At 48.6% G+C, this 27,719-nt stretch overlaps 1 protein-coding gene across 1 annotated transcript; it reads right to left on the bottom strand.

Moving 5' to 3' along the window:
• Positions 1 to 35: 35 nt before the first annotated feature.
• On the bottom strand, positions 36 to 27,146 carry SMPDL3B (sphingomyelin phosphodiesterase acid like 3B). The gene is made up of 8 exons (XM_065888673.1): positions 26,898 to 27,146; positions 13,476 to 13,689; positions 10,821 to 10,918; positions 5,663 to 5,806; positions 4,455 to 4,627; positions 3,139 to 3,319; positions 2,926 to 3,059; positions 36 to 658 (listed from the first exon to the last, which is right to left on the bottom strand). The coding sequence occupies exons 1-8, from the start codon at positions 26,983 to 26,985 to the stop codon at positions 293 to 295; spliced, it is 1,398 nt and encodes a 465-aa protein (XP_065744745.1). The 5' UTR covers positions 26,986 to 27,146; the 3' UTR covers positions 36 to 292.
• Positions 27,147 to 27,719: the final 573 nt, after the last annotated feature.

Below are 27,719 nucleotides of genomic sequence, written 5' to 3'. Positions count from 1 at the left end.
TAGGAGGAGGGGGATTCAATAACTGGGCCAGGGAGTTACTTTAAACATGATTTACAAATTAATAACAGAATAACATGCACGACGAGCATTGTGTTTGGGATAAAACATGAAACTTGAAAGAAATGTGCTTCTGGTGGGGCCCTTGGGGCTTCATTTCCTGATCGGCTGTCCCGTCCCAGTTCATTCTGCGGACGCCGGGGAAAGGGTGGAAAGTCCAGCTCTCGGGGGTGATGCTCTCCCCATTTTACCAGGAGGAAGGCGAGCCAAGCCAATCAGCGGGCGGCGCCCAAGGTCACGGCACAAGCAGCGTGCGCAGGCCCAGCAGCGCCACCAGCAGGAGCGCGAGGCGGGGCGCGGGCGCGACGCCGGGGGCGCGCAGGCAGGCGGCATACCCGTCGAAGGCCACTTCGCGCAGCGCGCACACGTGCTCAGCTTGGCAAGCCTCGTCGCAGGCCAGCGTGTCGTAACTGACCGAGTTGTAGACGTAGTAGCGCTGCAGCGCGCCCTGGTCGCTGGCGATGCGGCCCAGCGCCGCGTGCATAGAGCGGGCGCCTGCGTCGGGCACGCCGTAGGCCTTGGTCACCTGGTACTCGAGCTCCCAGCGCGGCGCCCCCTGCGCGTTCGCCTGGCTCAGGTTCAAGAAGTAGGTCACCATGTCCTGCAGAGGGGGCGCGCGAGGCGGGCCGGCTGTGAGCAGGTGTCCGCTTCCGCCCCCGATCCTCCACCTTGCATTTGCCCCCAGATTCTAATAGCTGTAATCCTGACCGCTCTTAGTTATTGAGCATTTACTAGTTGCCGGGTATGCTGGGCAGACATCCTCTGATTGAATATGATGAGGTAACTGCTTATTTTCCCCATTTCACAGATGAGGAAACTGAGTCCTAAAGAGGTTAATTCACTTGGCCAGGGTCCCACAGGTGGCTGAGGCAGGATTGGAACCCAGCTTGTTTACCCCATAGCCTGTGCATTTTCTGTTCCAGCAAGCTCCCGGGTACCCAGAAGATTGTCAGTAAATATTTGCAAAAAGACTGGAAAAAACGCAATATAAAAGCAGTGGGGTGGAGTGCCTGGCTGAGAGAGCTAGCTTATAGAATTGTGCTTTGAAGGGGGCTTGGGCTACACCCAAGACCCCGAGTACTCAGGTGCATTTTCAGGACTAGAATCTGGAAGGGTTTATCTGTGCAACGCTTTCCACCTAAATTTGCAGATCTGCTTTAGGTCAGGAGAGCTGGGCTAAGAGGAGCTGCCATGGATGGATGGCAATTTCTTGCTAGGCACCTTACATTATTTCATTTAGTCTTCCCCGAACCCTGTGGTCTGAGTGCCCATGTGGACAATGGACCACACTCTTAAAAATCCTCAGACCTCTTCTCCATATACATTCACTCTAGAGTCGAGGACCCAGGTTAACTCATGCAGTCCCTGGTTTTAACTGTCCTTTCTCAACACCCAGATTAAATCTCTGTACCCACCTCTTTCTGGAATTCCAACTTGAATACCCAGCTGCCTCTTCCCTCGGCATTTTCACCTGGATGCCACTTAGACATCCCAAAGTTAACAGGAAAGCCAGGCTTCTGGTCTTCCTCCAAAATCTGTTTCTCCTGCAGTGAGCCCATTTCGGTAAATGGCAGCCTCATCCTTCCAGGTGCTCTGGCCAAAGCCTTGGAGCCCTCGTTGCCTCCTCACGTTCTCTTCCACCCTTCATCCAATCCACCAGCAAATCCTGTCTGCTGTGCCTTCAAAATACATCCAGGATCTGGCTCTCCTCACCACCCACGGGTGCCACCCTGGCCCACACCACCATCAGGTGGCTGTGGTCACCTCCTAACTGATCCCCCTGTGTCTGCCCTTGCCCCCTACAGCCTGTTCTCCACCCAGCAGAATGGTGGTTTTCTAAAATTCCAGAGTCATCCTCATGGCCTACATTACCTGACGCCCCATCCGCTCGCGACCTCCGCCATGGCCTCGTGGGCCTCCGTGCTCCTCCCCTAACACACCAAGCACATTCCCACCCTGGGCCCCTGGCGTGCACTTCCTGCCCCTTCCGCAGACGCTCCCACGGCTCACTCCCTGAAGTTACTCAGAATTCAAATGTCACCCTATCAGTGACACTTCCCTGCCCCATCTAACACCACACACATATACACGTACCCCGTAAGTGTCACCACCTGCCTCCTCACCCTGTTTTCATTTCTCCTTAGCACTTATTTCATGCCACACTTAACTTTATGTGTTTGTTTATTGTCTGTCAGCTCCAGGAGAGCGGTGACTTTTGTTCGCGTATGTATCTCCTGAGCTTAGCATGGGGCCTGGCACATGGCAGAGGCTTAACACGTTTTGTTGAATACATTAAGGAATAATATTTCTTTGTCATCTCAGTAATCACAAGCACATCCCAGGAGGTGTGGGATTTTGCTCATAGCTGCAGCTTAGCCAGTGTAGAGAAGACCTGGCAGTGGGCCTGAGGTCACACTGTGAGAGACCTTGAATACCAGGCCAAGGAGAGTCACACTGTGAGAGACCTTGAATACCAGGCCAAAGAGATCCAACTTATCTTGGGAGCACTGGGGAGCCACTGAAGGTTTTTGAGCAGGAAAGAGACAAGAAATGCTTTAGAAAGATTAATCCCCTCCTTAGCTGTACCAGATGAGCTCCAGCAGGGCAGTGCTGGAGGCGGGGAGAACAAGTAGGAGGCCTTGACAATGATCCAGGGCAAAGGGCAATTTGGAGAATTGACCTGACTTGGTGGCAGGATTTGGAGGTAGAGCCAGGGTTCTTCTGATCCTGAGCTCTAAAAGGGTGGAAGTAACTTGACCTTCCTGAGTCTCAGTGGTCAGTAGAGCGTGGATCAGCTAGGGAAGGCAGTGGTGTTATCAGGTCCCTCCTCCCTCCTCCCCTGGCCCCAGCAGACCCAAGGCTCCTGACCTGCAGGCTCAGTGTGGCTCGGTCGTATTCAAACATCCGGATGGCTGGATTGTTGGCTCCGTTGACCACTCCAGGTAACGTGGTTTTCCACGGGGTGACCCCAGGTGTAAGGAACATGACACTGATGGGGGCACCTTTCAAGAGAGAGTGGAGCTGAGAGGCTGGCGAGGGAAAGAGGGCGTTGGTCTGGCCGTGGCCCTCCAGGTTGGGTACCTGCATCATCATAGAACATCCGAAAGCTGTCAGTGTGGTGGTGCCCGAAGAACTGCCCTGCGATGACTCGATGATGCTTCCGGACCACTTTAAGGTACTCCTGGTTGGGGCCCTCCCGGAACCACGCTTTGTTCCGCGTCTTCTCAAAGAACCCCGGGGGCACGTGGCCGATAATGTACACCTACGAGGAAGGGGTGCCCAGCAGGGGCTCAGAGACCCCTTCCACAACTCTTCATCTCTACCTCTCACAACCTGCCCGTCTCCCCAGAGGCAAGCAGATGGGCTCAAAGGTACCTCCTCCCCCATCCCTCTCCCAGGTGATCCGGCATCTCCCTGTACCCAGAAATGAATGTGTCACATGCTTCCCTCCCGCTGTGCCTTTACCCATCCTATGCCTGCCACCTGGAGCGCCCTTCTCGTTTTCACTTCTGTAAATGCTACTCATGCTTCAAAACCCAGCTCAAAGGATACGTCCTCCTGAAACGTTTCTGATCCTTCGGAGACAAGGCTTCTCTTCTTGGAGAGCTCAGGCACTGTACCCAAACCTTCCTTGCACGGTTGTGTAGCATATGCTGTGTGGTAATGTGTGTTCACTTCTTACATTCCTCGAGTCTCTCAGCTAACAATGCCTGGGCCCTTGGTCCCCGTTGCAAGAGGTAGAATGGGGGACGGGGGCAGTGGTAGGAAGGGCAGTTAAGAGCATGAGCTTTGGAGCCAAGCTGCAGCTGGACACCAGCTGTGTGTCACCTCTCTGAGCTTCAGTTTTCTCATCGGGAAGGACACCTAACTGGTGGAGATATGAGAGTTAAATGAGATCATCCATGTAAAGCACTTAGCAACGTATCTGATGCATAGTGAGGGCAAAAGCACTGGCCATGAGATCCTGCTGGGATGCGCTGGTCAGAGCAGGGACTCAGGCAAATGAGACACAGGGTCAGTCATCGGGGACCTGCTAGCCCAGCAGACTAGATGGACACACCTCAAGGGCAGGGCATCCCCTTGAGGTCTAGCCCACAGTGCGGCTGCAGCTGTGCTGGCCTTGGATTCTGGAGACTGGGGTTCTAGTCCAGGCCCACCACTTATTGTGGGCCTCGAGACTGTCACTGCCCACCAGGAGCCTCACATCTGCAATGGACTCCAGGGTCCCAGCCTCACGGGCTGTTGTGAGGATGGAAGCAGCCCCCTCAGGTGCCGAGCTGATGAAAGACCCTCTGTGATGTGGGCATCTCAAGTGAGTGGGTGAGTCTGTGCCAAAGTAGGGGACTTGTATGGGAAGAGACCCCAGGGAGGGAAGAGGACGAGTGGGGAGCCCTTACCATTTCCCCAGCTTGGGACGCATTGGTCAGCACATCGTCCAGCCACTGGAACTGCTGGCCAGGGTCGGCCATGCCGGCCGTCTGCTCGTTGTTGCTATAGTACAGATTGGTGTTGAGGACCACGATTCGCCCAGCCGCGCTTGGCCCCGGCAGTTTCTCAGAATAGAAGGCACCTAGGACATCACAGCCAGGGGGAATCTGAAGGGGTCTCCAGCCTCCGAACAGACACACCTCTGTCCCCCTCCACTTCACTCCCCCCCCTCCTCCTTCCCTTGCCTCCTCCCGTCCCATCTTTCCCATAGGAGTGGCACTGTGGGTAAGACCAAAGGCTCTGGAACCAGGCTGCCTGGGTTCAAGTCCTGGCTCTATCACTTCCTAGCTGTGCAACTTGGGAAAGTTCCTTAACCTCTCTATGCCTCAGTTTCCTCCTCCGTATAATGGGCATAACATAGAGGTGTGTTTGCCCCTCCAGATCCACTGTCAACCCTTCTCCACTCAGCTCTCTGCCCCAGGAGCTGTGGGTTAAATCTATGGGCTTCTGTGCTGTGAGCTTCTGGTTGGGTTTGACCAAGGGGGAGCCCCAACAGCAAGGGACTGAGGAAAGGAAGGAGAGGAGGTCAGGTCACTTTGGGATACTGTGTCTCCAAACCAGTGATTCTCAACCTGGTTATTTTGTCCCCAAGGGAACACTTGGCAACATCCAGAGACATTTTTGGTTTTCACACCTGGAGGTGTTACTAGCAGCTAGTGGATAGAGGCCAGGGGTGCTGCTAAGCCCCCTACACTGTACAGGACAGCCCCCCAACAAAGAATTATCCAGCCCCAAATGTTACCAGTGGCAAGGTTGAGAAACCTGGCCTGAACTGAAGGCCACTGCCCCTACCTAGGATGGTTGTAAGGAGTCTAGCAGTGTGCTGAGGGCAGTTCCGGGCACACAGGAAATGCTCAGTGAATATTCTCTTATGATCCTCACTAGTGCTGTGGAGTTAAGAACATGGGCATTGGAATCAGCCCTGGATCCTACTCCCAAGTCTGCCTCCTCTAAGCTGGGTGACCTTGGCCAAGTGACTTGGTATGTTCAAGCCTCAGTCTCCTTATCTGTAAAATGGGGATAAAATCAGTCCCTATTTCATGGGGATGTTGTGAAGATAAGATTAGATCAGACCTTGGCATAAAGTGCTCCTTACAGTAGCAAATGGTGTTAGTACCTTCTTTGAAGACAGCGATGGATTCGTTACTGAGCCAGGGTCGCCACAGCTCTGCTACCCGATTGTAGATATTGTTGCTTCCGGCCGGGAACTGGTTTTTGGGGTGAAAGTCATGATTTCCCAAAGCCGCATAGACTTTAGTATCTGGGAGGAAAAAGAAAAATATAAGAATATATATGCAAAAGTGCTTAGTGGAGTTAGTTTCAGCCACTGGCTATCAGAGCTAATAGGGAAGAGCTGTAGCACAGATAAGGAAAAATACAGAGCCGAGCAGAAAACCACATGATAGGATCTGGCAGAACTTGGCTCAGATCTGGGAAGGAAGAGCAGTGAGTTCTCTAACTCCATTCCCAGCAGAAAGTTCCGTGGTCAGAAATGAAGCATGAGATGAGGAGGAGAAAGCTGGATCCAAATAACCTTCAGGTCCATGATCAGCCACTTGGTCATTTAGTGTGCCTTGTTCTTGTCAAGTCCAGATCCATCTTACTGTCAGGGAAGGGGTCTGCTGCACCCTGGAAGGCCTGGGGAGTTTCACTCATTCATGAATCAACAAATATTTATTGAGCACCTAGTACATGCAAACGTGTAGACCTGGGCCCCCAGGCCCAGGCCCAGAGGCCTGGCAGTGCAATAGGGTTGATAGGCATTGAGTAATGGCTGTCACAAAAAGGGAAAAGCCACTTGCTGTGGGAGTGTATAACAGGGGTGGGAGTGGGGGTCAGGGGAGCCTCCCTGAGGATGTGGCCTGTGAATGAACCCAGGAGGGAGAGGGGAGCCTGTCAGACTCATTTCTTCCTTGTGAGTAGCCTCACTCCTGCTTTCATTTTACATCTGTGTCTGGCATGTAGTCGTTGCTCAATAAATATTTGATAGTAAACAAAAACTCCTCTGAGCTCAAGGCAGGGCCTCGCCCTTATATGAGCTTGGCTTACCCCAGGGAGTGAACTTGAACCAATGAGGAAGCCTGGCGCCTCCAATTCCTAGTTGAAAAAATGATTCTAACAAACCCTTTACCCTGTATTGCCTACAAGATCTGGAAATGCTAAGCTCTGCCAAAGGAGGAGGCCGTAGAATTCCCATGAGGAATTATTCACAAAGCCAGAAGTCATGGCTGTGACTGCCTGAAAGAAAACCTCACCTCTCTAACACAGATGGAGGCAGCCATGAGAATTCATTTAAGGACTTCCCTGGTGGCGCAGTGGTTAAGAATCCGCCTGCCAATGCAGGGGACATGGGTTCGAGCCCTTGTCTGGGAAGATCCCACATGCCGCGGAGCAACTAAGCCCGTGCACCACAACTACTGAGCCTGCGCTCTAGAGCCCGCAAGCCACAACTGCTGAGCCTGTGTGCCACAACCACTGAAGCCCGCACGCCTAGAGCCTGCGCTCTGCAACAAGAGAAGCCACCGCAATGAGAAGCCTGCGCACTGCCACGAGCCCCACCCCCTCACTGCAACTAGAGAAAGCCTGCACGCAGCAAAGACCCAATGCAGCCAAAAATAAATAAATAAACAACAGAATTAAATACAGCTCTGATATTTATTTAAAAAAAAAAAAAAAAAGAATTCATTTAAGAGAAAACACAAATCCCTGGCATCCCAAAGGCAGATGAGAAGGGAGGTTATCTCTCCCGGTTTATAAGCAGATAAGGTGGGGGGTTGCCCAGAGACATAGGAGAAGCCATTTTTGGCCTAAGCCATTTTGGGATCTGAGCCTGGCTACAATGCTTGCCCTTGAACAGATCTCAGTAACAATGATCTTAAGGGAACAAAAGAACAAACTACTGTTATCAGGCAAGAGAAGTAACAAGGGCAAAGATAATAAATCAGTTGTAAAGACTCCCAGTTCTGTTTCAATGGTACAGCTTAGCCTGAAGCACTGTCTTGGGCTGTTTGGCAGAATTTAAACCCCCTTGACCGTGAGATCAACTGGAACCTAAGGAATGATGATGCTGACCTTTGCTGGCCCTTGTGACTTGAATCAACTAAAGCTTGGACTCTGTCAACCTTTGCCCCAATTCTAAGTTGCTTTCTCCTGCTCAAGCCCCTTCATGAATATGCATATATCCTTAGCTTAAAGCTTCCCCAGTTTTGCTGTTGAAGGACACACTGATTTGGAAAGATCCCTGGTTTTCTCCTTACTTGTTGCAAGTAATCAATCCTTCCTTCTCCTGATCTTTGGCTTGGTTGTGTCTTTTGGCTTGACACCCACCAAGAGGCAAACCCAGGTTTGGGGTAACAGGTTTTTGCCACTTCTATGTGTCGGGCACTGTTAGAAGATCCTTACAAGCCTAAGCTCCATGGGGGCACGACCTGGCATCTTGTTCACGGCCACATCCCCTACCCCTAGCGTGGTGTCTCACCCGTAGAGGACACTCAAATATTTGTTGACTGACTAAATGAATGTATGGATTACCTTATTTAATCCTCATAACAACCCTTTGGGCAGGTACCATTATTTTCCTCATTTTGCACAGGGAGAACACTGAGTGTCCAGAGGATGGCCCAGCTAGAGCGTGGCAGGACCTGAATTGGGACCTGGATCAGTTTGCCTTGCACACCTGCGTTTACCATCGGTGGAGAGACAGGGACCAGTGTTCACAGTGACTCTGGTGGGGGGGACACGTGGCAGGAAGAACTCATGACATGGAACCAAAATCTCAAATTTCAGTCCCTTCCTCTTCTCCAACAAGTTGCTTCAGCTTATTTATCTCTATGATGGGGAGTGTTCTGCTTGACCTGTGCTGCTACCATTCTCAAATAAGATAATGCCTCATTTCACCTCTTCCAATGTGTTCATATTTTAACATCTCTATAAGTGGGATGTGTCTTACCATTGAGGCCATGAGAAAGTTCTGTGTCATACTTTAATGGACAGCAATTTTTTTTCTTTTTTTTCTTTTGGCCACGCCATGCAACTTAAAGGATCTTAGTTCCCCAACCAGGGATTGAACCCGCACCCCCTGCAGTAAAAGGGCTGAGTCCTAACCACTGGACCACCAGGGAATTTCCTGGAGAGCATTTTTTTTCTTAGCGATACATAAAATAATGAAACATCTTACAGCCAATGGTATCTTGGATTTAGGAAATTCAATAAATGTGCAAGCGTGTTATAAACTGTAAAATCTTATTTACACTTGTATGTTAAGTCATAGTAGTAAAGCATTTTCTTATCCATCATTTCACTTTTATTCCTGAAGCCCCATGTGGAGCAGAGAAAAGAGTGCTCAGTGTCGGATCTGAATTTGAATCCCTCCCTAGGAACTGACTAGCTTTGAGCCATAGGTTCCTTATCTATACACTGGGGATAATAATACCTATTGTTGCCATGGGGGAGAGTGTCCTGGTTTGAACGTAGTAGCGACTTCTGCTGGGAGATGAACTAGCCCAAGCATATCTGGGTTGGGTCGGGTTGGGCTGAGTTACATAGACTAAAGGCATCAAGGCAACTTCTTTGCACACACTGATTTACGTTGAGGGAAGGGGGTGTCAGAAATCAGGTTGCCTCGGGGACAGATGTGGGATGGTAACAGCAGCAGCTTGGGGGGGGACCCCTCCTGGAGTGGCAGTAGGAGTGATAGGTAAGAGATGTCCTCAAACCAGGATCTGCGTCCTCAACCTTGCCTGTTTCCTAGACCCCAAGGCTCACATTTGTCATCAGTAAAAACGTGAGACAGCTCCACTCTCCATGAGTCTCCCGAGTCCCCTTCCTGACAGTGAATGAGCTGAGGCGTCTAATATTCTTCGAGGAGTGCCTGACACGTAGCCCTTGATCCATGGATACATATAGCTGTTCTTGCCACTGCTATTACTTGTTTTTATTATCATTATTTCATATCTGGGTCCTGGGGACCCATGACCAAGACCTTTAGAGGAAGCAGCTGTGCTGGAACCCAAAGGAGATTGGGGGATGGGGGGGGTCCTAGGGGGTCTGCTTTCACAGGTGTCCAGCTGGCGGGCTGAAAGCCTGATTCAGCCCCCAGGACCTTGTGTTTGGCACAGCCTGATTAAAGCCATTTTCAAGGGCCGTTAGATGGAGCACCCAGGCTACATTCTCCCTGTCAAGTCCCGTGGGGTTGCTATCATAATCACTCACGGTCCTGGCCTGCTCTCCCAGGCTCTGAAGGCCTCGGATTGCACCACAAAACAGCACTTTGGCTGGAAATCAGCATCTCCCCAAAGTCCCGGCAGCTGGGACGGTTTAAAGGCAGTAGATGGCAATTCCAGAGCCACAGCAGGACGCAAGGGCTGTGTGCGAGCCCACGTGAGACTCACCCAGGGAAGATGCCCAGATATAACAGTAAATGCCTTGAGAAGGGGCTGTGAGTCTGGTGTTAAACTGTCAGGACAGAAGCCAGTGAAATGTCAGGCATTTCCATTATTAAAAAAGAAACAACAGGTCCAAAATGGAGTTACTTGTGCTAAGTCCCAGGTCAGCAAATCAAGTTAGGTATTAACCAAGTTCATACCTAACCTAACTGAAGTTTCAGCCTCTCCCAAGAATGTGACCTTTAAACAGTCAATCTGGAATTACCTGGTCAGCACTAGTGAGGAAATCTGCCTGATAGACACCACCCCTTCCCGTAAATGGAGGTAACCTTGCCTGAAACAATCCACTTTTTGCTAGAATCTTCCTTTTTCCACCGCCTTCCGTTTATAAAACCTTCCATTCGTACAACTCCTTGGAGTGCCTTTCTTTTTTTTCTTTTTGGCCGCACTGAACAGGATGCAGAATCTTAGTTCCCCGACCAGGGATCGAGCCCGCGCCCCATGCAGTGGGAGGGCAGAGTCTTAACCACTGGACCACCAGGGAAGTTCCTGGAGCTCCTTTCTATTTGCTAGATGGGATGTTGCCTGATTCGTGAATTGTTGAATACAGCCAAATAGATCTTCAGATTTACTCAGTTGAATTTGGTTTTTTAACACCATTAACAGGATTCTATGTGTATCCACAGGCTGACAAACTCTCATGTTCCTTACAGGGTTGTTGGAAGGTAAGACACAATCGCTGTGAAGTACCTGGCCCGGGTCTTGGCCAGCAGCCATCGTTGTCCACGGGTGAAGGTCGTTCCTCTGCATCTTGCTGCCGTTGTCGTCCCACTGTGCCAGGCACCGCCTGGGCATCAGGGAGTGCTGTGGGGACCTGGGGCACAGTCTTACCTGGAAAGGCCTCTCTGATGAGCTCGGTCAGGTTCTCCACAATTTGCAGCACGGCCGCCTCTCCCAGGTTCTCGTTGGGCACGTGGGGCGTGTCATCACTGCAAAACACCGCCGGGCAGCTCGGGAAGTGGCACAAGGAAAAGAAGGGACGGCTCTACCACAAGAAAAGAGACTGCAGAACTGAGCCTCAGACAGCTACTGAAGGGGAATGACCAGGCTGGAGTTGGGAGTCACGTGGGACAAAGTCCAAACCCAGGCTCTGTCATTGACCGGCCGTGAGTCACTGGGCTGTTTGTTTAACCTCTCTGAGCTTCTATTAGCTCATCTATAAAATAGGGACAATAATGGTATCTACACACAGAGTATTTATGGGACTTCAATAAAGGGGGAAAAAATATATATATAATGTAGTAGCTGCTAGGTTGCAGTTAATATGGTCTTGAGAGGGAAGCTCTGGGTTTCCAGTCTCATCTGCAAGCCCCTGGGGAGCTTGGGATGAAGAAGCCATGTCTGAGTTCTGAGTTTCCCCAAAGGTTCTAAGGAGTTTGGAGCTGGCTTCAGAATATAGAATTCAGATCTACTCTGGTAGGTCGAGGACCTACCCCAGGACCATTTAGTCCCCCACGTTTGACAGACCTAAATTCCTGGATCCACCTTAGAAAGATGCAGCAAGGTGGGGGAAGAAGTGGGCAAGGAGGTTTGCGGGGTGCTCACAACTAAAGCCTGAGGACTCTGCTGGACCGACGGGGCGAGGCAGCTGCTGCCCAGAGACTCCCCAGGGAAGTTAATTAGCTGAATCGCCCTGAGACCGCTACTGGCAGCCCACACTGGCTCACTTTGTGCTGGGTACTTTCTGTGTATTGTACCCTTATCCACTAATTTGTTCATCATAATAACCCTACAACATAGGTTCTATTGTTAGTGCCATTTGACAGGTAAAGGAACCAAGGCACAGAAAGGTGAAGGATCCTGCCTAACGCATGCACCTAGACAGTGGTGGAGTCAGAGTTTGAACGAGTCAGCCTGGCTCCAGAGTCTATGCTCACATCCATTACATCCTACTGTGATTCTGATACCCTCATTAGGGCAGTAAGAGGGGCCTTTTAGCCCTGTCCTCCCTGGGGACAGGCCAGGAATACGAAGATAGAACAAAATCCCTTTTTTTTCTTTCTAGTTTGGAGCATTTAATTCTGTGTGATAGAAAACGCAACCAATTTCTACAGGTTATCCCTCAGGGGATTGCAAAAACACATCCAATTTCTATAGGTTATCCCCCAAGGAACTGCAATTCTCCCGGAGAGGTCCAATTTCTTAGAAATTGAAGAACTATGAAGGGTCCTAGAGGTCATCTTGTCCAATGCCATACACCTCTGCAAGTCCCAGAGATTTCCCAGAAAAATCATGTTTCTGTTAAAGGGTCATGAATTTCCCAGAGGGATCAAATCTTTTAGAATGTTACGCATTTCTCCAAGGGCCCCTCCTCAGACAGCAGGAGGCCAGGGTCGTGGCCTAAATCTCACTCTCTCCTTAGATGGATTCCTGAGCCCAGGGAAGCCAGAGCTGCCCAGGCCCCTGCTGAGACACTGTCACATTTCTTAAGTGTCCAGCCTTGCCCCTCCCGCTGCTGACCACATAGTCCATCTGAGGGTCATTCCGATCGCTCCCATGTCACACTGAGGGGCAGCTGGGGACGCCGTGGGTTTGATCCCGCCTTCCCTACAGAAGTGTCCATAGAGGCTGGAGGAGGACACAAGCAGCCCGAGCTCCTGCCAGCACTCCTCACCCGCTCCCTGGTTCACCGCTTCCTGCGGGAAGTCCTCCGCAATCCCGCCAGAGGGAGTCAGGTGCCCTGTGAAGCTCCCCCATCCACCCAGTGACCCTCTCTCCTCGCTGGGATATAATGGTCAGTGGCCTTGTCTGTGTCGCCCGAGAGACCACGAGCTCCCTGAAGGAGGGTCCAGGTCCCTATCACCTCTGTTCCCCCCGTCTCCTGGGGGTGAGCACAAGACAGGCTGACCTACCAAGGGAGGGAGGGAAGGAACGAATGAGTGAAGGAAGGACCTCGAGTGCTGAGGGAACTCAGAGGACTTCCAGCAGCATCCATGGATGAGCAGCAGGAATGGCCTCTCTGTGGCTGAGCTGAAATCACCCCTCAAGCTCCCTCCACACAGAGTAGGGCTCTGACCAGTGAGGATCCCCAGGGCCAGGGCAGCCGGGGGTGGCCTGCAGCTGACCAGGACACTTGGTCCCAATGCTGGCTCACCTTCAGCCCTCCTACATTCTCCCCTCCCTGTATTTGGATCTCTGGGGCTTGCAGTCCCCAAACCCCGCTGGGAGTGGCACCAGTGTTCAGCGACCCCCACGCCCACCCCCAACTTAAAATCCGGGAGTTCCCCACATGCCCAGACATGCCATGACCGTGTCCCCAGCCTCAGTGAGAGCCATATTCTGCTGAGGCCGTAAGACACAAGATCAAGGGCACAGACCCTGGAATCAGCCAGGCCCAGGCTCCCCTGGACAAGCTTTGAGCTTCAGGTTCATCCTCTCTGCAACAGGGCTGGTGAGGACTGAGGGAGATGGTGTGGGGAAGGTGCCAGGCAGGCTTGGGGCACAGGTGGTGGCCCAGGGAAGGGTAGCTGTGGTGATGGCTCTCACCCAGTCCAGAGGATGAAATCTGGCTCTGGCTCGATCTCCTTCATGGCGTAGATAGAGGAGTTGATGAGGATCCAGGGAGAATCGCAGAGGTAGTTGCCCCAGGGGCCCGCACTGGGCACCGGCTGGGAGCCAGCGGATGGGCACACCTGGAGGGGGTCTTCAGACACCTTGTAGTCCGGGTCAAGGTGCAGGTCAGAGACGTGCCAGAACTTCCCTGCAGAGGCAAGGAGTCCCTGCTCAGTGCAGGTCTCTCACTGAGTCTGGATGTGGAGGGAGTCAAGGGAACCCTGGGCTGGGGGAAGGGAGCTTGCACAGGTAAAAGGAAGTTTTCTCCGAACCCAGGGCCTGGTTTTGCCCAGGGAGGCACTGAGCAGAGCAGAAGACAGGCTTGGTTCTGTCCCTGACCTCTGACCTTTGACAAGCCCCTTTCTATCTCCCCACCTCAGTCTCCCCAGCAGCAGCATGAGAGATGGACTGCGTGACCCTCAAGAATTCTTTGGGGGACTTCCCTGGTGGCACAGTGGTTAAGAATCCGCCTGCCAATGCAGGGGACACGGGTTCAAGCTCTGGCCCGGGAAGATCCCGCATGCTGCAGACCAACTAAGCCCACGTGCCACAACTACTGAAGCCTGCGCACCTAGAGCCTGTGCTCCACAACAAGAGAAGCCACCAAAATGAGAAGCCCGCACACCGCAAGGAAGAGTAGCCCTTGCTCTCCGCAAGTAGAGAAAGCCCGCGCGCAGCAACGAAGACCCAACGCTGCCAAAAATAAATAAATAAATATTTTTTTTAAAAAAAGAAATGCTTTGGGAGTTCTAAGCAGAGTGCTTGTTTTAAAGCAAAGGTGGGTTAAGCGCCCAGGCTCTGGAGCCACATATTAGCTGTGTGACCATGGGCAAGTTGCTTCACCTCTCTGAGACCATAACTAGAGCCAAATCTTTTCAGCAGGGAAATACATACAAAAATCTGACCTGGGAGAAGGCTGACACATCACATGCATTGTAAGATATTGCTGATCAGTACCAGCAAAAACCTGGGGAATATGTGTGGAAATGGAGTTTACAAGTACGAGGCCGGAAAATAAGGAACGTAACTGCAGATTGGGTTGAGTTTCTTATTGTGGGTACACTTGTTAGTGACTCTGGATGTGGGGTAAAATGCCAAAAATCTCTTGGTGTAATACAGAGAACGGAATCCAAAGAAACTGGCCACATGGATTGGCTTTATCATCTGCACTGAGCACAAGACCTGGTGTAGGTGGTTTCGATGATGCTTATTGAAGGAGGGTGTTGAACAGGTTTGGTCTCTGTCCTAAATCCTATTTCTGGCTAAAGCAGTGGTGAGGCCTGGAATTTCCTCACTCTCCACCATTGCTGTCACTTCCTCCTCCACTTCCTGTGTCGCTCAGACTCAGAGCCAACAGTCAACACCCACCCCATCCCAGGAAAATGGGCCTGGGCCTGGGGGTCTCGCTTTTGTTGCTTTCAGGGTTGGATTAGTCAGTCTCCCACTCCCTCAAGCCGTCCCTCCCCCCCGTCCCCGCCACAGGACCGTCAGTGGGGCTCTAAGGCCTGAAGGTAAAGTCTGGACCCTGATCTCACTCCTTGACTTTTCCTCCAGATGCTTCTGAACTTCTGCCCACCTCTCCTGATCTAAACCTCAACTCAGGAAAGGATCAAAAATTTGTTCATGGGACTTCCCTGGTGGCACTGTGGTTAAGAATCTGCCTGCCAATGCAGGGGACGCGGGTTTGAGCCCTGGTGCAGGAAGATCCCACATGCTGTGGAGCAACTAAGCCCGTGCACCACAACTACTGAGCCCGAGCGCCACAACTACTGAAGCCCACGTGCCAAGAGCCCATGCTCCACAACAAGAGAAACCACCACAATGAGAAGCCCATGCACTGCTACAAAGAGCAGCCCCTGCTCGCCGCAACTAGAGAGAGCCCATGTGCAGCAACGAAGACCCAACGCAGCCAAAATTAAATAAATAAATAAATTTATTTTAAAAAAAACAAAGGTACGCACTAAGTTGCAAATGACTGATTAAGCAAATCATGGTCCCTCCCAAGGTCATTATATAGTCATCCTCACTACAGCCCTGAAGGGATTGACCTCACTTTGCAGATAAGGAAACTAAGGTTCAGAGGTCAACATGCCTGAGATATCATGGTAAATGGTGGGGGTCCTTTGGCTCCCTATCCTCTCCCAGGAAGATGTGATTGCTAAGGGGGTAAAACCAGTGCCTTTTATTTTAACTATGTCTTTTTGTAGATAGTCTATGCCTGCATTTTAATTTTTTACCCAAACTGAAAGTCTTTGTTTATAATGGCGGGAATTTAAACTTTTCACACAAATTGTGATCACTAATATATTTGAAATTACTTCTACAGGGGCAAAATCCTAAGCCAGAGGAAAGAAAATAACCTCCCCATTTCAACTAGTTAATGGGTAGAGTTGGTGGACTTTCCCAAGCCTCTGCCAGAGGCGATGAGTGGGTCACACCTGCTTCTAAGCCTGAGGCCAGGCGAGGTTGGCTGTGGAAGCGAGAGACCCTTTGCCCTTTTCTCTGGCACGTGGGTCCCTTGCCTTCTCTGCAGACCATGCAGAGACCATTCCCCTGCCTCAAGCCAGCTCTTTCTCAACTAACCACAAACATGGAGCAATTCTGCCCCTTTGACATCAGCCCTCAAAGTACTCAAAGGTTATTTCTCCACTTCAGAAACTCCTTGCCTGAGGCTGTCAGCTGTTGGTTTGTCTCTTCCTGCAAGCTCCCGACTAGTCAGCCGTAGAACTAAAACTCCTTGCAGCCTCCCTCACACTTCCTAGGACCTCTGAGTGCGTGCATGCATGTATGTGTATGTGTGTGTTCATATGTGTGTATGTGCTTTTTGTGTGTGTATGTATATGCGTGTGCATGGGTGCGTGCATGCGTGCCCACGTCCTCAAAGGCCTGACTTCAGGAGAGGCCAGGACAGTGGAAAGAATGGCAGAGAGAGGGACTTCCCTGGTGGCGCAGTGGTTAAGAATCCACCTGTTCTTCCTTCTTGGCTCTCACAGCATTTGGCCCATTCCCTCTCATAGTAGCCATCACACTGTTTGCCTGTCACTTTCCCCCATAAGCCCCTTCAGCTTTGCACAGTGCCTGGTGGGCAGCAGGTGCTCAGTCAATGTTTAATTTATTGAACTGAATAAAGATGACAAAAGATTAAATATGTTAAGTACTCATTACAAGTAAAAGAGCATTGTGGAAGGTCATCAGTGAATCCCATGCAGTCAAGAGACTCATTCATTCAACAAACGTTCATTAGGGCTTCCCTGGTGGCGCAGTGGTTAAGAATCCACCTGCCAGTGAAGGGGACACGGGTTCGAGCCCCGGTCCGGGAAGATCCCACATGCCGTGGAGCAACTAAGCCTGCGTGCCACAGCTACTGAGCCTGTGCTCTAGTGCCCCTGTGCCACAACTACTGAGCCCACATGCCACAACTACTGAAGCCCACGCGCCTAGAGCCCATGCTCCACAGCAAGAGAAGCCACCACAATGAGAGGCCTGTGCACCGCAACAGAGTAGCCCCCGCTCGCCGCAATTAAAAAGAAAGCCCGCACGTAAGCCATAAATAAATTAATTAATTAAAAAGAAAAAGAAAAAGAATGGCAGAGAGAGCCAGAGATCTAGGCAGGGGCTCCACCTCAGGCTGCAGTGTCCTCATTGTGGTGTCTGATCACAGATCCCTCCTCTGCTGCTTTGCCCAACCCCACCCACCCGCTCTCCTCACAGGGCCTCTTTTCTGGCTCCTCTGCCACCTTCCCCAGTCCTCCCCAGGTCATCGCACGGCTGCTTTCTCCTCTTCATTCAGGCCTCAGCTCGAAGGTCACCTCCTCAGAGAAGCCCCCCCTGACTACCTTTGCTCAAGTTCCACTTCCTCCCACCCCTCTGGTCACTAGCTATGTGACTCCCCCAGTTTTATTTTCTTCAGAGCACTCTCACACATGAACTTATCTTGTTGGCTTGCTTGTCAGCCATCTTCCCCTTCTTTAGTGTCAGTCCCATGAGGGCATAAAGCCTGTCTTGTTCATCCCTGTGTCCTCAGCACCCAGAAGAGTGCCTGGGATGTGGAAGATGCCCATATAGCTGATGAATGAGCAAGGCTGTGGGGAGGATGATTGGACTGGTAAGCACTCAAAGAATGTTAGCCAGGTGCCCTTCACATGCTCATCTCATTTCATCCTTGCAACCATTCTGTGAGGTGGGATTCTTATGCCCATTTCACAGATGAGGAAACTGAGGCTCGAACCCAACCTCTCTGACTGCAAAGCTGAGACACAATGTTGACTCAGAGCCCCCAGAAGGCTTTTATAATACATCTATGTTACCCATAAAAGATGGGAGCCACAGGCTTCTATGGAGTTGGTCACAGAATGTGAGGAGTTAAGCTCTAATTATCATGTCATGGAAAAAAGGATGGGCACCTCCTGGAGAGGGAGACAGGTTATTGGGTTTCTAATCCAGGCTCTCTGGGCAAGCCAGCTGGCCTGAGGGTGTTTGACGTCTGCCCTGCTTGTTGTGAGCATCAAATAAGACAGTGAACAAGAAAGAGCTAGTCCAGAAGACTCTCAACACACCACTGTCCCTGGCAATTACCTGCGGGGCCAGGAGTGAGACTGGGAGGGTGTGGGGAGTTGGGCACTTTAACACTTTATCCTTTGGACCAGAGCTTCTCAAACATTACCACGCAGTTGCCTCACCTGGGGAATCTCATGAAAATTAAGATGCTTTCTATATTCATACTGCTTGGATATTTTACAGTAAGAAAGTATTCATATAATCTTTGAGTTTTAAGAAAAGGTATACCAATCTTAGCTGTCATTGTTATTCATTAATTATTAAGACTATGAATAAATTTAGCATCAAATCCAGTGAGAAGTTGAGGGCACAGACCTGGGTTGGAATTCCAGCTCCAGTGCCCACTAGCTGGGTGAACTTACTCTGTGCCTGTTTCCTCATCTGTAAAATGGGGACAACAGCGCCCCCCAGCTTTTATGGTTATTGTGAGGTTTAAAATGAGAGAATATGCATAAGCGCTCAGCAAAGCCAAGCAGCAGTTACTTTGAATTTGGTCCCTGGGGTGTCCTGAAATTCCCCTTTTGCCATGGAAGGGAGAAGGGACCAGGGGAGTGGCTGTGTCCTTCCCCTGCCTGCCCCAGCGTCCCCTCAGCTGCTGTCCTCTGCAGGAAAGTGCAGGTCTGGGGCCAGGACATTTGAAACAGAACAATGTGAAAACAGATCCTGTGCCCTCCTGGCTGGTCCTCCTTGAGCGGAGGACCAGTGGCACAGCACACCCTCTAGTTTTAATTCTGAGAGCTCAGCTCTGCTCCCTGTGCCTGGGCAGGCAAAAGTCTCCTGGCCCTCCTCCTTCTTCACCAAAGGAGTCATCAGGCCCACCTTGTACACTGGGGACAACAGATACAGGGCCCAGGGCCTAATAGTTTTGTAAGACTCATGGAAATGTCTGAGGCCTGAAAAAGAGTGCATTGCTTCCCAAGTTCAGAAAAAAACAAAAAAAAACTATGGTAGCGAAACCAACAATCCATTTCAAATGCAATATTAAAAATGTCATTAAAAATCATATATATATATAAAATCATAGATAATGTGAGATACTTTTACAATGATTCATGATGGGGTGGAGGAGACTTGCAAAAATCATTCCTAAAGTCTAATAAGGTCTTTTTTTTTAATTAATTAATTAATTTTTGACTGCATTGGGTCTTCGTTGCTGCACACAGGCTTTCTCTAGTTATGGTGAGTGGGGGCTACTCTTCGTTGCATTGTGCAGGTTTCTCATTGCAGTGACTTCTCTTGTTGCAGAGAATGGGCTCTAGGCTCGCGGGCTCAGTAGTTGTGACTTGCCGGCTCTAGAATCCCCACGGTTTTATGCAAAACAGGGTTGACTGCTATCTGATTTGGTGTCTCAAAGTTCTGCACTCCAGGAAGAGACTCGGATTCTGAAAAATCTTACAGGTGCTGTGGAATTCTTTTTAAATTAATTCCATTTTTAGATTATAGACGTATACCTTCCCGAAAGTTTGGAGAAAAGAGAAAAAAAAAATAGTACCTATAAAACCCACCATCCCAAGAGGACCCATCAAAGGGCATGACGGATAAAGTGGCTGAGTACAAACTTGGTCTTGCCACTTCTCAGCTGTGGGATCTTGGGCGGGTGTTGTGTCCCCTGAGTCTCATTTTCCTCATCTGCAAAATGGATATAATGGTAATAGTATCTACTTTACAGGGACTATAAAAATCAAAGGAGGTTTTTTCACTTCATTTTTCAAATAGGTTTTAAAAGGACAACATATGTCAAGCACCAAGCACAAGCATGGCATATCATAAGTGCTCAGAAAATAAATGTTAGCACTTCTTGGCTATTTTCCTTACTGTTGTTTGTGTGATTTTATTTATTTTTTAAAAATTATTTATTTATTTGGTTGCACTGGGTCTTAGTTGCGGCTCACTGGCTCCTTAGTTGCAGCATGTGGGCTCCTTAGTTGTGGCACACAGGCTCCTTAGTTGTGGCATGTGAATTCTTAGTTGCGGCATGTGGGGTCTAGTTCCCTGACCAGGGATCGAACCTGGGCCCCCTGAATTGGGAGCACAGAGCCTTATCTACTGTGCCACCAGGGAAGTCCCTCTTTGTGTGTTTTTATATAACATTATTTTATAAACAGATTGAAGATGTACAGCCGGGGTTCATGTCCAGACTCAGACACTTAACTAGCTGTGTGACCTTGAGAGAGTTATTTAACTTCTCTAAGGCTCAGTTTCCTTGCTGATACTCCCTACTTCACAAGGCTGTTGTGAGGATATCATGTAAAAATTTTAGCAGTGCCTGCCACATAGTAAGTACTTAATAAATGTTACTTAATATTTTCAATTTATGGTATTATCTTAAAACTTTTCTGTCTGGTGGTTTTACCATAATCTATTCAGCTATTCTATTGCTGTTAGCATTTTCCATTATTATAAACAACACTGCAATAAACATCTTAGTGCTTTGGTTGCAGGGGAGATTCTTTTTAACCACTAAGACCCTGGGCTTGAGAAGGGGGTGCCTGCTGGCATTTGGATTTCTAAGAAAACATATTTAAAAGTGAAACAGTGAGGGGGTGGAGATACTTTCAATCATTCCTAAGTCTCCAGTCAGACTGGCAGGGCCCTGAGTCCCCCAGAGGGGAACAGGGTCTCTGTGTCCAAGTAGATGGAGGACGGCCACTCTTGACCTTCTCCCAAGCAGTCACCCTCCCAGGGAATGACACATCCTCTCAGGGCATGTCCCCAATCAAACCGCCCTCTCCTCCTCCCACATCTCAGCAAATGACAACCTCGTCCTGCCGGCTGCTGATACAAAAACCTTGGAGTCACCTCTGAGTCTTCCTTCTCTCACACCCTCCGTCAGCAAGTCTTTTTTTTTTTTTTAATTTTATTTATTTTTGGCTGCGTTGGTTCTTCATTGCTACACACAGGCTTTCTCTAGTTGTGGCGACCGGGGGCTACTCTTTGTTGCAGTGCCCGGGCTTCTCATGTTGCAGAGCATGGGCTCAAGGCACGCAGGCTTCAGTAGTTGTGGCACATGGGCTCAGTAGCTGTGGCTTGCAGGCGCTAGAGCACAGGTTCAGTAGTTGTGGCTCATGGGCTAGTTGCTCCGCGGCATGTGGGATCTTCCTGGACCGGGGCTGGAACCCGTGTCTCCGGCATTGGCAGGTGGATTCTTAACCACTGCGCCACCAGGAAAGTCCTGTCAGCAAGTCTTGTCCTGAGTCAGACCATCTCCCAGCAACCCTCCTCTCCCTGGGTGATGGCAGTAGCCTCGTCACTGGTTTTGCTCTTTCTCCTTTACCAGGATGAGCAGTCATCCCAGTTTGCCCAGGACTGAGGGACTGCCAAGGCCGCCCAACTTTAAGTGCTAAAACCAGGAAAGTCTCAGGCAAACTGAGATCACTTGCTCACCCCACCTTTACCCCATCACAGGCGCTTCTCTGTACAACAGCCCAAGTGTCCTTTTAAACTTACACAACTCAGATCACACCACAGCTCTGTCCCAAACCCTCTAAGGATATCCCATTTCACTCTGAGTTCTTAAAATTGTCTACAGGTTTGTACATGAGCTGCCACCAGCCCTACCCCCACCCCTGTAACCCCTGACATCCCTCCCCACACCCTCCCCATCCTCTCTGCTCCAGCCAGCTGGCCTCAGGCTCTCTCTTACACACATCGCCTGTGCGTCCTGCTCAGGGCCTGTGCACTTTCCGTCCTATCCTGCTGGAATGTTCTTCTCCTGGACGTCCACGTGGCTCTCTCTTTTGCTGCCTTAAATCTCTGATCAAATGTCACTTTATTCGACAGCTCTTCTCTGGCTATCCCTTAAGTATCTCCCCCCGCCATCCCCTCCACTCCTTTATTCTGCTTTATTATTCTCCATAACACTTGTTATTTCCTGGAATATGTATTTCTTTGTTCATGTGTCTTTCAGAGGTTTCTCCGGAGGTGAAGGAATGCTTCACCAGGTCTGGGACTTTTGTTTATTTCTGCCACGTCCCTGGTTCCTAGAATAGTGCATGACATATTTTTTGGTTTAAAATCATTCTTTTATTGCCCAGGACATTCTTTTTCTTGTGTCTTGATTTATTGTTGTTTGCTTCTTTGTTTTGTTTTCTTTTTTTTTGTTTGTTTTCTTTTTTAATAACTATAAATTCAAGCTTAGGAAAGCTTGTCTTTGTCTTGAAAAACAACAAATTTTTTGTTTTTTTTTTTAATTTATTATTTATTTATTGGCTGCGTCAGGTCTTAGTTGAGGCATGCGGGATCTTTGGTTGCGGCGCACAGGTTTCTCTCTAGTTGTGACATGCAGTTTTTTCTTTCTCTAGGTGTGGCAGGCAGGCTCCAGGGCACATGGGCTCTGTAGTTTGCGGCACACGGGCTTCTGTAGTTGAGGCGCGGGAGCTCAGTAGTTGTGGCACACGGGTTTAGTTGCCCTGCAACATGTGGGATCTTAGTTCCCTGACCAGGGATCAAACCTGCATTCCCTGCATTGGAAGGCGGATTCTTTACCACTGGACCACCAGGGAAGTCCCAAACAATGAAGTTTTTATATCATTTGCTAACCTGATCTCGTTATTTTTTGTTTTTAACATCTTTATTGGCATATAATTGCTTTACAATGTTGTGTTAGTTGCTGCTGTATAACAAAGTGAATCAGCTATATGTGTACATATATCTCCATACCCCCTCCCTCTTGCGTCTCCCTCCCACCCTCCTTATCCCACCCTTCTAGGTGGTCACAAAGCACAGAGCTGATCTCCCTGTGCTATGCGGCTGCTTCCCACTAGCTATCTATTTTACATTTGGTAGTGTATATATGTCCATGCCACTCTGTCACTTCATCCCAGCTTACCTTTCCCCCTCCCCATGTCCACAAGTCCATTCTCTACATCTGCATCCTTATTCCAGTCCTGCTCCTAGGTTCTTCAGAACCTCTTTTTTTTTTTAGATTCCATATATATGTGTTAGCGTACGGTATTTGTTTTTCTCCTTCTGACTTACTTCACTCTGTATGATAGTCTCTAGGTCCATCCACCTCACCACAAATAACTCAATTTTGTTTCTTTTCATGGCTGAGTAATATTCCATTGTATATATGTGCCACATCTTCTTTATCCATTCATCTGTTGATGGATTCTTAGGTTGCTTCTACAACCTGGCTATTGTAAGTAGTGCTGCAATGAACATTGTGGTACCTGTCTCTCTCTTTTTTTTTTTTTGCAGTACGCGGCCCTCTCACTATTGTGGCCTCTCCCTTTGTGGAGCACAGGCTCCGGACACACAGGCCCAGCGGCCATGGCCCACGGGCCCAGCTGCTCCGCAGCACGTGGGATCCTCCCGGACCGGGGCACGAACCCGCATCCCCTGCATCGGCAGGTGGACCCCCAACCACTGCGCCACCAGGGAAGCCCCAATCTCTTTTTGAATTATGGTTTTCTCAGGATATATGCCCAGTAGTGGGATTGCTGGGTCTTATGGTAGTTCTATTTTTAGTTTTTTGAGGAACCTCCATACTGTTCTCCATAGTGGCTGTATTAATTTACTTCCCCACCAACAGTGCAAGAGGGTTCACTTTTCTCCACACCTTCTCCAGCATTTGCTGTTTGTAGATTTTTTGATGATGCCCATTCTGACCAGTGTGAGTTGATACGTCACTGTGGTTTTTTTTTGCCATGGCTCACGGGCCCAGCCGCTCTGTGGCATGTGGGATCTTCCCAGACCGGGGCATGAACCTGTTTCCCCTGCATCGGCAGGCAGACTCTCAGCCACTGCGCCACCAGGGAAGCCCCCGTCACTGTGGTTTTGACTTGCATTTCTCTAATGATTAGTGATGTTGAGCATACTTTCATGTGTTTGTTGGCAACCTGTATATCTTCTTTGGAGAAATGTCTATTTAGGTCTTCTGCCCATTTTTGGATTGGGTTGTTTGTTCTTTGAATATTGAGCTGCATGAGCTGCTTGTATATTTTGGAGATTAATCCTTAGTCAGTTCCTTTGTTTGCAAATATTTTCTCCCATTCTGAGGGTTGTCTTTTCGGCTTGTTTATGGTTTCCTATGCTGTGCAAAAGCTTTTAATTTCATTAGGTCCCATTTGTTTATTTTTGTTTTTATTTTCATTTCTCAAGGAGGGGGGTCAAAAAGGATCTTGCTGTGATTTATGTCATAGAGTGTTCTGCCTATGTTTTCCTCTAAGAATTTTATAGTGTCTGGCCTTACATTTAGGTCTTTAATCCATTTTCAGTTTACTTTTGTGTATGGTGTTAGGGAGTGTTCTAATTTCACTTTTACATGAAGCAGTCCACTTTTCCCATCACCACTTATTGAAGAGGCTGTCTTTTCTCCATCGTATATTCTTGCCTCTTTTGTCAAAGATAAGGTGACCATATGTGTGCGGGTTTAACTCTGGGCTTTCTATCCTGTTCCATTGATCTATATTTCTGTTTTTGTGCCAGTACCATACTGTCTTGATCACTGTAGCTTTGTAGTATGGTCTCAAGTCAGGGAGTCTGATTCCTCCAGCTCCGTTTTTCTTTCTCAAGATTGCTTTGGCTATTTGGGATCTTTTGTGTTTCCATACAAATTGTGACATTTTTTGTTCTAGTTCTGTGAAAAATGCCATTGGTAGTTTGATAGTGATTGCATTGAATCTGTAAATTGCTTTGGGTAGTATAGTCATTTTCACCATGTTGATTCTTCCAGTCCAAGAACATGGTATATCTCTCCATCTGTTTGTATCATCTTTAATTTCTTTCATCAGTATCTTATAGTTTTCTGCATACAGGTCTTTTGTCTCCTTGAGTAAGTTTATTCCTAGGTATTTTATTCTTTTTGTTGCAATGGTAAATGGGAGTGTTTCCTTAATTTCTCTTTCAGATTTTTCATCACTAGTATATAGGAATGCAAGAGATTGTGCATTAATTTTGTATCCTGCTACTTTACCAACTTCATTGATTAGCTCTAATAGTTTTCTTGTAGCATATTTAGGATTCTCTATGTATAGTATCATGTCATCTGCAAACACTGACAGTTTTACTTCTTCTTTTCGGATTTGGATTCCTTTTATTTCTTTTTCTTCTCTGATTGCTGTGGCTAAAAATTCCAAACTATGTTGAATAATAGTGGTGAGAGTGGGCAACCTTGTCTTGTTCCTGATTTTAGAGGAAATGGTTTCAGTTTTTCACCATTGAGAAGGATGTTGGATGTGGGTTTGTCATATATGACCTTTATTATGTTGAGGTAAGTTCCCTCTATCCTACCTTCTGGAGGGTTTTTATCATAAATAGGTGTTGAATTTTGTCGAAAGCTTTTTCTGCATCTATTCAGATGATCATATGGTTTTTCTCCTTCAGTTTGTTAATATGGTTTATCACATTGATTGTTTTGCGTATATTGAAGAATCCTTGCATCCCTGGGATAAATCCCACTTGATCATGGTGTATGATCCTTTTAATGTGCTGTTGGATTCTGTTTGCTAGTATTTTGTTGAGGATTTTTGCATCTATGTTCATCAGTGATACTGCCCTGTAGTTTTCTTTTTTGTGTGGCATCTTTGTCTGTTTTTGGTAACAGGGTGATGGTGGCCTCATAGAATGAGTTTGGGAGTGTTTCTCCCTCTGCTATATTTTGGAAGAGTTTGAGAAGGATAGGTGTTAGCTCTTCTCTAAATGTTTGATGGAATTCGCCTGTGAAGCCATCTGGTCCTGGGCTTTTGTTTGTTGGAAGATTTTTAATCACAGTTTCAATTTCAGTGCTTGTGATTGGTATTTTTATATTTTCTATTTCTTCCTGGTTCAGTCTTGGAAGGTTGTGTTTTTCTAAGAATTTGTCCATTTCTTCCAGGTTGTCCATTTTATTGACATATAGTTGCTTGTGGTAATCTCTCATGATCCTTTGTATTTCTGCAGTGTCAGTTGTTACTTCTCCTTTTTCATTTCTAATTCTATTGATTTGAGTCTTCTCCTTTTTTTCCTTGATGAGTCTGGCTAACTGATTTTGTTTTAAGAGAGAGATAGGAGTTATCTTGCAAGGGTTAACTTTATACCATGAATGATGTAGGTCAAAGTCTGGTGGTACTAAGACCTACATTGTTGCCAAAATTATAATCTGCTGGTGGCATTTGCAGAAAAGAAGCCCTTGCAAATTTCTAAACAAGAGTAAACTCTGTTAGGAAATTCTAAAGTGTTTTACAGGTCAAAAAGGGAATGAGGGGACTTCCGTGGTGGTGCAGTGGTTAAGACTCTGCATTCCCAATGCAGGGGGCCTGGGGTTCGACCCCTGGTCAGAGAACTAGATCCCACATGCATGCTGCAACTAAGAGTTCACATGCCACAACTAAGGAGCCAGCATGCTGCACCTAAGGAAGCCTGCGAGCTGCAACTAAGGAGCCCACCTGCCACAACTAAGACCCAGCATAAATAAATAAATAAATTTTATTTTTTAAAAAAAGGGAATGAGGTTAGTAGAATGCCTCAACAGAGTTAGAATAAAATACTAGATTTGAGAGCTACTCAACCAATATTTTTTGAATGAATTCTTGAATCTTCCTGCCACCTTCTACCTCTACCAGCTGGCTGGCTTTTACATACCCACACCTCTGAACAATGTCAATGTCCCTCCTGTGGACAGCTGTCACCTCCACTTAAAATCTCAGGCTCAAACAGCACCTCCACCACCCACTAACTCTCTCACCCAGCCTCCCCAGCCTAGCTCCCTGCCTTTTAGTTTTATCAGCATTTTCAGCTTTCTGTGAGCAGTTTCCAGCAGCCCTAGACCCTGAGTTCATAGTACCAAACAGAGAGATCACAGGCATTCTCAGTGCCTACCTTGTCCAGCCTTGGTGACTCCCCAGTGGGCCAGGAAAATCAGCAGCTCGGGCAGCCTCATCCTGGGGGCTCGCCTCATGGGAGCCATCAGGTTCTCCCGGAGCAAGTGTTCAAGCCACAGGCTTCCCAACTAGGTGTTGGTGGTCACGTGCCAGAGCAGAATTCCTGTCCTGTTGCTGAGTGTCCCAGACACTGGAGGCCTTTGGCTCCTCTAGCTTTTCTTCCTTTGCCCGTCAGGGTGTGAGCAGGGTTTGCCCAAGGAGCTGTACCTGCCAGGACTTTGGACTCTCAAGTAGGAAGCAGCACCAGTCCTGCCAGTTCCTCAAAGAATGTTGGTACAGCCAGCAACTGGATTCTCCAAGAGACTCACTCAACCCCAGTCAATGACAGGCAAATAACTACTTTTGAAACTTTCATGTTGCCCCACCCCAGCAGAACAAACATACCGTATAAAATGTCAGGCATTTGCCATCAAAGGAACATAACTGCTTATTGGAGATCGAGATGCTTGACCACAAATGAATCAAGACTAAGAGTCATCTGCTCATTTATGCCGGAAACCATGTCCCATGGAGATAGAGGGGACCCCAGGCCACCCTGCCCTCAAGAGGGAGAATTAAGCCACTGGACTGCCGTTCATTGTGTTAGGTGGCTTGACAAGCCCAGAGGAGGGATCTAACCCACTGAGGAAAGTGGGAGGAGGTGACGCAGGCTTCATCTCTTCTTTCATTATGGAAATTGACAAACATAAATAAAAGTAGAGAGAATAGTGTAAGGAACCCCCAGTACCCATCCTCCAGCAACAGCAGTTATGAACTCACG

This window comes from Phocoena phocoena, chromosome 1 (assembly GCF_963924675.1).
Source record: "Phocoena phocoena chromosome 1, mPhoPho1.1, whole genome shotgun sequence".
Lineage (NCBI taxonomy): Eukaryota > Metazoa > Chordata > Mammalia > Artiodactyla > Phocoenidae > Phocoena > Phocoena phocoena.
Note: the sequence above shows the minus strand (reverse complement) of the source record. Positions and strands in the feature narration are given on the sequence as shown.